Consider the following 10,006-nt stretch of genomic DNA (forward strand, 5'->3'; position numbering starts at 1 on the left):
GGCTTAATAGTGCATCAGCAATATCAGTACGTTGTTCCTGAAACTATTGTGGAGAAGTTGGCGTGTCAAATCATATCTAAAGGGGCCGGCCGGGGTGAAGTGTGTGTGTCAAGTCACACAGTGTCGATATCTGAATCTGTTAGTTTATCTATCATTCGAGAGTGTTGGTTAATTAGTTGATCGATACATACTTCGGTCGCTTGACCTCAGTCAATATTCTGAAAATTACGTTGTGATTTTGATTGGTCAGTCGATGTGTGAGTTCCTTGAGACCAAGAAAGAAGCAGGTTGCAGTCATATACAGCTGAGGGCGACAGCAAGTCACGGTGCCAGTGTTCACCGGCCATGAAGCCAGGCACATGCAAGCGACCATCTATGTCACCTCAATATGCATTTAATTTTGTTAGTAATTGCGATTCACAGACATGGCTAGCAACAACTATGATAACAATTGGATTCCAAGTTCTAGGAATAGTGAAGGAATTGTGCATTTTCTTTTAATAATCTTTGCAAGTGATGGGGATGTGTACTGGAAGAATTAGGAAAGGTGCGTGCGTGTTGGCCTCTTCTTCCCATGCCTTTACATGCTTTCGATGTTGAAATCCATGGCCTGCTCTGGAGCCGAAACTGATGGCTCGACATCGACTCCCTACCTGACGCCACTCCTCACTCTTTTCAACAATCGAGCGTTGGTTACTGCACCTAAAAGGCTCTGTTTCTTGGTGAAAGTGAGACGAGCTCTCGAGCGGTAATCAGTCATGGACTTGTGTATATACACTCCCTCCCACTAAATTCTCCACCAAACTAGTTAAAGCTTTCTCTTCTCTGCTCTCCTCCCCGCTGTCTACTCTGCACCACATCAGCACCAAGAAGAAGATGTCGATCAAGCACTGCGACAAGCACGACTGCGAGCGGCAGCGGCTGTACCGGCAGTTCTGCGCGGCGCTGGTGGCCATCATCCTGCTCATCCTTCTCATCGTCCTCATCGTCTGGCTGGTGCTCCGCCCCACCAAGCCACGCTTCTACCTCAACGACCTCACCGTGGCCTGCCTCAACGCCACCTCCTCCCCGGCGTCCTACCTCACCGTCACCCTGCAGGCCACGATCGCGGCGCGCAACCCAAACTCGCGCGTCGGCATCTACTACGACCGCCACGACGCCTACGCCGAGTACAAGGGCCAGCAGGTGACCGTGCCGACGGCGCTGCCCGTTGTGTACCAGGGCCACCTCGACGTGTCGGTGTGGTCGCCGTTCCTGGTCGGGGCCAACGTGGCGCTGCCGCCGTACCTCGCCGTGTCGCTGGCGCAGGACGAGACGGCCGGCTACGTGCTGCTCACGGTGCGGGTGGACGGGTGGATCAGGTGGAAGGCGGGCGCGTTCATCACGGGCCACTACCACCTCAGGGTCAGGTGCCCCGCGCTGCTCACCGTCAACGGAGGCCAGGGCAGCTACGGCTCCATCGCCGGCGGCGGCGGGGACGGGTACTTCCACTTCCAGCGCGCCGCGCCATGCGTCGTCGACGTCTGAAACTCTCAACTCAACCGTTCCCTTCTTCTGTCCCATGTCTTAAATCGAAGCCTTTTGGTTCAGCTGGACCGGCCCTGAAACTAATTAAGCTCTGCTCTGCTCTGATCCGGTAAATAATATAGAGTGAATTAAATTTGGTTTCGTTTTTATATTTTCTTTTACTTCTTTGATGGGAAACAATCCAATAAACATATAGTCCATTGGATTCAGGCCTTCAGGAAAACTAAGTTGTTTCTAGTGGCGTATCGCTACAATTGTAATTGCTGTAGAGGCAGAGAGCTATATATCAGGAAGAAAGCACTTGTACTACTACACTAGGGATCTTTTGCTGTAATATTTTTTGGACAGAGTACCGATCTTGCTGCCATGAAAGAAAATGTTTTCATCGCCGCAGCGTGGCGTGCGCGTAGCCACCATTTTCATGATGAATCAACTTTTACTTAAGGTACCAAAATCCAGGGATGTATTTACTAGCCTGCACCTGTTTTAGGTCTCTTGCGGATAGACCTAGGGGAATGTTCGGTCCGAAACGAAGCATGAGCCATGTCGTTCATTTTATTTGGTCGGCGGAAAAGGATTTTTTCTGAAGATTGGGATGTCTTAGCTCTGACTGTTGGGTTGCATGGCTTGCAGCTCTTGGAGCAACCCAAAAACGGCCTGCTATTGGCACGTACTCTCTGACCCCCTCATCCTCTCGTCTCCACCGTCCCCAACCTCCCTTGAGAGTCGGCAAAAAATCCCCGGCTCGCTCCCCTCTCCTCTCCGGCGGCGATGCCGGCCGGCGTGGAGGAGGAAGCGCAGCGCGGGCTGTACAGAGTAGTCTAGGTTTTGTTTTTGGCGAAATGCCGGTCGTTGGCTGTATGCCGGTTGTTGGCTGTATGCCAGTAGCTGGGAGAGCACGGGATCCTCTGGGTCAGATTCGGTGCTACCTGGGAGCCCTTCTCCTCGCCATGATGCTCCAGTGGTCGGAGATGACGGCGGCGGAGAGCAGCTCCAACGTGGACTCCCTCAATAAGACCCTTTCTAGTGGTGACGGCCTGGATTTGCTCGGTGGAGATGGTTGCTTTCTTCTGCTTGGTTGGCGTGGTGCCTGCGGGAAGGAGTGCGCCGTCGATGCTGTTGGCGGTTCCAGGTGGTTGCGGGGAAGCTCGGTGCTGCAATTCGGAGATTCCTACATGGTGGCCATGACTTGCCACCATGATTCTCGGCCGAATAGGCGGCCTCTCCGAGCGCCATCGAAGGCGTTAGTTCAACCTCCTTTTCGGAGGCCCTTGGATGGATTCTCGTCGGCGTTAATCGTGCTTGCTGCTCCAAGTGGTTTCGTCCCCGGTGGCGATGAGGACGGCCGGTGTTGGAGTTCTCGCTCACCTAGTGGAGGAGAAGGACCTGATTGCTTTTCCTGTAATCTGTTTAGGGTTCTTTTTGTAAGATCTGAGGACTGCTTTGTAATCTCTTTTTCCCCTGGTGTCCTCTGTAAAATGTACCCCCACCGACGGAAGTAATGAAGCACCTAGGCCCTTCTGGGCCATCTCCTTGTTCAAAAAAAAAACCGGCCTGCTCATGTTTGGTTGTCATCTCAAGATGCAGTATAGCAACCTCTTCTCGCAAGAGTCACAACCACAAACACAACTACAGTAGTACGATAATCAGTACCCCCTCTGCTCCATAGTAAGTGTTGGAAATTTAGTTTAGATTGAACTTATTTGAATAAAAAAATCACACTTATCATGGATTGCAGGAAGTGTAGGAGCTTACTTAGAAAAGTATTTAAGTTAATTATCACTTACAATAGTGTAGAACAACAAGTCAGATACAAGACATACTAACATAGTTCACCAAGCTCTACACCTAATACCATCACCCTCAGCCCCGTTCTTCTACAATCCTCATGGTGACATCTCCAAAGTCAGGGCACTTCATCATCACCTCACAACACGAGTAGTCGAAGATGACCACTTGACTTCTAGAATGGGACCATGTAGAAAACCTTCCCCAGCCTGATCGAGGATGGCTTGGCCATCCACCCTCTTAGTCTTGATGTTCGAGTTGCATCCAGTGTAGGCCTTGAGGGTGATCGTCGATGAGACCTTCCTGAAGAATGGCCTAAAGGCCTTAGGAATTGGCACCATGACCATAGTAGGCTAGAATATGATCTTGATGAAGTGCTCTGGGGCGTCAAGCACCTCCTCGTGGAAGTGGCCAACGTTGGTCAACCTTCCTCTAGCCATTTTGTTGGACCCATCCTCATCACGAACCTCCACTGCAAGGCCGAGCTCCATATCCTAGACACCAAAAGCCCCAGAATAAGAAGCACGTACACTGGTAGAGTTGGGGCATTGGAGGTTGAAAGGATGCACAAACTGATGAGATTGACAACATAGAAAATAAATAAAAAATCGTACAAGATGTGAACAAATTCAAGATCCAATCTAGAAAAGAGCAAAAGCCAAGATACAATCTATGAAGATGCAAGCAACGAGATAGAGATTGAGATCAACATACACTTGTAGGTCGCTAAGCGCAAGTGTGTTTGACGAGGTCGATGTAGTAGTTGTCCTCGCAATCCAATCCGATCAACGTTGCAACGAACGGTGCCTCAGAGTTATGCACACATGTAGCACAACACCATTTCCTCCTTCTTGATCTAGAAAGTATGGAGGAGAGGTAGATGGGATCTAGATGCCAACAACGCGACGATGGTGGAGGCTAAGATTGGATTCCGACAGGGCTTCGCCAAGTTGCCACGGAGGGGGATGGACGATGCATGAAAGGGGAGGAGAGGTGGCTAGGGACTGAGTTCCCTTAACCCTTACACCCCCTCTACTTATATAGGGGTGGACATGGAGCCTTAAACCTTCCTCCAAGCCCTAGGGTGGCGACCAAGTGGGGAGAGAGAAGAGTCCTAACCCCGCTACGATTGTTGCTCCCCTTTTAGGGTTTCCCTAAAGGCTGGTGAGATGGGTCTTTTGGGGTGGTGCATCTGACCCATTAAGGCTAGGCCACACCCTCTTGGTCCCATATGGCCCCTCGAGAAAAGTAGGCCCCAATGGTGGATCCTCCGGAACCTTCTAGAACTCGCCTCGCATGATACCCAAAAATCCTTGTGACGCCCCAGAAGTGGTACCATGAGGATTCCAGCGGTCCCGCCAAAATCCACACGATATCAATTCTGAGACGCCCTCCGACACGACGAGCGCAACGAATCACACATGTGATGCCAGAGGAATTAACACGAGCGGATCAGGTTTACAATAGCACCCACAAGAAACATATATTACAATAACAACTTCAACGAGTCAAGAATACAAATATACAACACAAAGATCCGAATCATACAAAAGATCAAATACGTCCGAGTACGGACAAGATACAAATGGGACTAAGAGTCCCGAAGATAACCAGTGGCGTCCATAACCCTGCACAGGCCAAGCTGGAAGGATAACCTTGCTAACGTCGTCATCTCATACATGTGAAAATCGGGTCATCGGTTGCTGACAAAAAGGGGAGGAAACAAAGAAGAAGAAAGGCGAGTGTAAGTACCAAGGCACGTACCAAGCGAGACTAGAATGGCTATGCTCGCTGGTGGGCTATTATTACCAGGATATATGGGGGGTTTAGCTGCAACAAAACTATAACCAACAGAGACACGCTATACCATCCGTCTAATCAAAAAAGATAAGGGAGCGCATAACGTAACAGCTAAATACTACACAAACATAACCCAGCCGATTACACATATCCCCTTCAACAAATCGAAGGGGCAATATAAAAGGCACTCAACGGTGGACAAGTTTTATTAGATATTGGTTGTAGTAATGCTATATTACTACGCAAGATATTAGCAATTATTAGCAACAACATAAATGTGTAAGTTATTCTATAATCAAGCCATACAATTCCAAGTCGTCCATAACCGCGGACACGGCTTATCGATAATATGTAAACCCTGCAGGTGTTTCCCAAATGTAAACATACAGATGCTCGAACCCACTTACTACAGGTGGAGTCTCACAACAAGACCGTTCCAAAACCCTAGCGCTCTCGCGCCGCTCCCGCGAGCGGCCAGGAGCCCGTGGCGGCGCCCCTCCCCGACCCCCCTTCCCTCCCCCTCCGTCTCGCCGCCGCCAGAGGGCGTCGCTGGGCAAAGCCCGCGCGGCGCCGGCAGCGGTGGGGCCCCCTCTCCCTCGCGCGGTGGTGGCGGCGCGGACCGTCCGCTGCCGGTGAGGGCGCTGCGCTGGGCGTCGGGCGTGGCGGCGCGGAGCTTCGGCGTCGGCGTGGAGACGGCGCACCCCTTTGCGTGATCGCGGCGGTGGTCCCTCCCCGGAGCGACCTCGGCGGCGGCGGCGCGGCCTCTGCCCTGTCGGTCTGGTGGAGGCGACGGCGGCGCGGTTGGTGACCGGCGCGGCGAGATGCAAGGCAGGCGGCGACGCAGCGCTTGTGCGGGCTCGATGTGGAGGCCGCCTGGTGCGGTGGTGGCGGCTCCTTGGGCCTCTGCGTGTGCGGACCAAGGCAGGGTCCTGATCCCCTTCGAGCTGTCTCCGTCTCAGATCTGCTGGCGCCGACAGCCGCGGGGGCTGAAGGTGGCCGCTTTCGCAGGTTCGGTTTGGACTCCTCATGTCTTGCTTCGGTGGTGCTGGTTGTGGTGGCCAGCCTACGCCTTGGTTGGCGGGCAGTGGCTTCTCGACGTTGTCCTTTGCTCTCTCTTAGGTTGTCAGTTTGCAGAGGTGGGATGCCGGGGCGGCGGCCCCGGACGGTGGGAGTTCTGCTAGTTGGCGGGCGAACCAGAGACTCGGGTGCTGGTTGGGAGCCTCGGCCGTGTCGACGGCGTGGTTCCGGCGAGCCACATGCTGTGACAGCGGGGCAGATGTTGCTACAGCGGTGACCGCTTCCCTGGGTGGATGGGCAGAGTGCTATTGCCGGGGGAAACCCTTGCCCGTTTGGGCCACGACGGCGACGTCCGTGGACGTCGTTCCCTTGTTGAAGGCGTCGGTGTGGCAGCGCTCGGTTCAGCCACGACCTCCGGGTGAAAACCCACGATCTCTGGATCGGGCGGTAGCGACGCTTTGGCGCCGTACTCTTCTTGAAGATACCGCCTTGGAGTTCATGGCGTATGGCTCTCCGTTGGTTGTGCGGCGGAGGTGCGGTGCCTCTTGGTGTTGGCTCTTCGTCTAGCGATCCTCGGCAAAGCTTGCTTCGTCCCCTTCCCTTGTCGAGCTTCCTTGGCGCTGCTGTGCGGTTTGTGAGCAACGAAGGTTGGCCCCCGGTGGTGGTCGGCCTCCTGTGGCGTTTCTGCATCGGATGAGTTTTGTTGAGGCGCGCGTGAAAATGGCTCGCTCTCGAGTGAGCTCCGGCCCGACACTGTAGACTCCAGCTCTTCTCCGAGTCTCGTAGGCGCTTTGGCTGAGTTCGTTGATCACGCTTCCGGTTGTAGCTTCTTCGGTAGTTCATGTGGGTGTGTGGTGTCGTTCTGTAAGCTGGGTTCAGCACTATGTATCGTTCTCGCCGTTGTTGGCTTTGTTAATTCAAAGTTGGGCACTTGAGTGCCTTTTATCAAAAAAAAACAAGACCGTTCCCAATGCAAGAGAAATTTTAATGGGAGCCACCCAAGTAAGTTACCCGTGATGAAGTTCAGCCGTACTCCGATATGGACCAAGAGGTTGTGATGGCGTCCAAGGCGGGCAGTAACGACCGGCCAAGGATAAGTCAGCACGCAATATGAGTACATTACAGAATATAAACACCCGAAGGCAACATGAAGTTAATCGTGCATATCATGCATATGAGCAAATAAAATCAAGGTTGTGGCTCCCAATAAACAGACTCGAGGAAAGGTAGTGGGTGATGGGGGTCCCACTCCCCCACGTACGGGTAGAGCGCACAATTTCGGAACAGATAACAAGAACTCGGTTCCTAGGGGACATTAGCATGGCAAAGATTCGATGCTTTCACAAAGGGGCTCACAGATGCCACTTTTTAGCAATTTTAGTTGTTAACATTAAAATAAACCATTAGTATCTCCAACAGCTGATATAGCATGTGATAACTTCCCAACAACCCAACATATCCCGAACATATATCGAGATAAACAATAGAATCTATACACGCCTACGACTCGCATGGGACGCCGTTTGCGTCGCAGCCGGCCGCCTTCGCCTGCACGGTCTCCATCGCCGGTTCGTCTTCGCCGTCATCGCCCAGGACATCAACGACAACGTCGCCAACGACTCCGACATGCGGCGCGTAGTCTACGCCATGGCACGTGTAGCGCCGCCGTCGATCTGATCAACCGACCCCGCACACGTCTCCGAGCACGCGCATACCACCGATTGAGCATCGGGTTGCCGCTACGTCGCCCCTTCGGGTCGCAGCGCCGCCGCCTTTGGTCCACGCTGCTAGCCAACAACGCGCCTTCTGAGGCACGTACGTCGCTGGTGGCGTCCCGCCACTGCACCGACTCGCGCCCTGCAGCTACGCCGGCCCCTCAGGTCGTGGCGTCGCCGCACGCGGTCGCCTTCGCCGTCCCCCGCGCGTCGATGTCCGAGGCCACCACAGCGCCGCCCCTTCGGCGCGGGTCGCCTCCATCCGCGCATGGTCTTCGTCACGCCGCTGGGTCTTCCTCGCCTACTTCGTGTACCGCCGCCGCGCCCCTACCCCTGGTCACCGCTGGGTTAGCCGCCTTCTACGTCTTCGTACACTACAGCTTCGCCGCCAGCGTCCTCGCCTCTTCCCTGACTACGTCACCTGCTACTCTACTCCGACACCCGTCGTCGAGACTCGCCTCTTCCCCGACTACACCACCTGCTCCTCTTCTCCGACACCCGTCGTCGAGACCTCCTCTACTAGTCTACTCCGACATGGCGCGCACTTTGTAATGTTCCCTACCCTCGCATGCCCGGTACTGGCAACACCGGAAGTGCCTTCGTCCCCGAAACGTTCCCGAGTCTGGCAAACTCGCGCCGGACGTCTCGTCTTCTTCGGCATCGCCTCTACGACTGCCTCGACCGCGTCACCGACTTCTTCTATGTGTACTCGGTTCTGGCAAAACCGAAGTATGCCTTCGTCCCCGACGTGCGCCTGGTTCTGGCAAAACTAGGGCTGCACCTCGTCCTCGACGGCTCGGACTGCATCGACTTTGGCATCGACAACCTCCACGACTGCCTCGACGCGTCTCTGTCACTCTCCTCGCACACTATGCGCTTGCGGCTACATCGACACCGGCACCCGCCCACGACATCGACCACGGCAATCCCTCGCATGGCTCCCTCGACCAAGGTTGCAGCACCCACGCTCTCGGCTACCTCGACATCGGCATAAAGGGCTACCACCTCGCTTGCGCCTCACCAGCCTCCTCTCCAGTCCAAGCATCTGCGACACAACTCCGTCCACGACGCTCCCGCTAGGACTGCGGGGGAGTGTCAGCCTTCTGGGTCCACTTCGGTTTATCTCCAGTCTGACCGTCCGCGACGCTACTGTTGTTCACGTCACTACCGCTACGACTGCGGGGGAGTGTTAGAGATATATTTGGTATACGTACGGTTTAGGTAGTCTAGGATAGAGATAGATCTTGTGTCTTGTCTTGCACTCCAAGATGATCCCTGTACGCCTATATATACTCGCCCATGAGGCTCAATAATACATCCAACATATTCCGCATATCTCTCTCCCTCTCTATCCTTCTATCCTTCTACAGGGACACCAGGTGGAAGAGGGCGACACAGCGGTTCTCGTGGTGCTCTCAGCGTGGCGAGGGACAGCCTGCTGTGGTTGCGCCATGGCGAGGAAGTGCGGTGGTGCTATCTGTTGCTCACAGTAAGAGGAAAAGGAGAGGGCGGCAACACGTGAGGGAGGAAGAGAAGAGGGGGAAGAGCGCTAGGGTTTCCAGGAGAGGGATAAAGAGGGGAGAAGGAGGTGGGAGGGTTGGCGCGGTGGTGAGGACCATGGCATCACGCTGCTCGCTTGTTGCTGTCGTTGTCTGCTGCGAGACGAGGACAGAGGGAAAAAAATTAGGGGGCGAAGAGGTACGGGCCGTGGTGGTAGGCTGGGCCGCCGGCTCGGGCTGCTGTTGGATTACTCCGGAAAAGAAAAAGATGGGCAACTAGGAAGGAGGAGAGGTGGGCTGCGGAAGAGAGGAAGGGAGGAGAGAGAGGCACGGCTAGGGGGATAGGGTTTCAAAACCTTTTATTTTATTTTCCCTTCTAAAAAAATCTTTGGTTTGAAAACATTTGAAATCAAATCAAAATAAGTTCAATTTTATTTTGATATTTGAAAACTTTTGAAAATAGTTTTATTTATTATATAGTTTTGCTTATTTAGGGTTTTGTAAAAAAAGATAAAGGGAGGGTTTAACATAAAAACCAAGAGAGGGAAAAGAAAACATCTAGGTTTTATAAAATAGGTATATTTTGTTAAATAAAACATGGTTGATATGATGCATATGCCTGATGACGCACAAAAATAAAAAAATAAAAACAATTCTAAT

General features: G+C 53.3%; 1 protein-coding gene across 1 annotated transcript; it reads left to right on the forward strand.

The window, feature by feature from the left end:
* Nucleotides 1-680: 680 nt before the first annotated feature.
* On the forward strand, nt 681-1,839 carry LOC127313580 (NDR1/HIN1-like protein 1). Its single transcript, XM_051344068.2, has one exon. The coding sequence runs from the start codon at nt 877-879 to the stop codon at nt 1,525-1,527; it is 651 nt and encodes a 216-aa protein (XP_051200028.1). The 5' UTR covers nt 681-876; the 3' UTR covers nt 1,528-1,839.
* The last annotated feature ends 8,167 nt before the right edge of the window (nt 1,840-10,006 follow it).

Source organism: Lolium perenne, chromosome 7, assembly GCF_019359855.2.
Source record: "Lolium perenne isolate Kyuss_39 chromosome 7, Kyuss_2.0, whole genome shotgun sequence".
NCBI lineage: Eukaryota > Viridiplantae > Streptophyta > Magnoliopsida > Poales > Poaceae > Lolium > Lolium perenne.

Coding starts and splice junctions, on each gene's coding strand:
- LOC127313580 (XM_051344068.2), top strand. CDS start 877: ATGTCGATCAAGCACTGCGACAAGCACGACTGCGAGCGGCAGCGGCTG.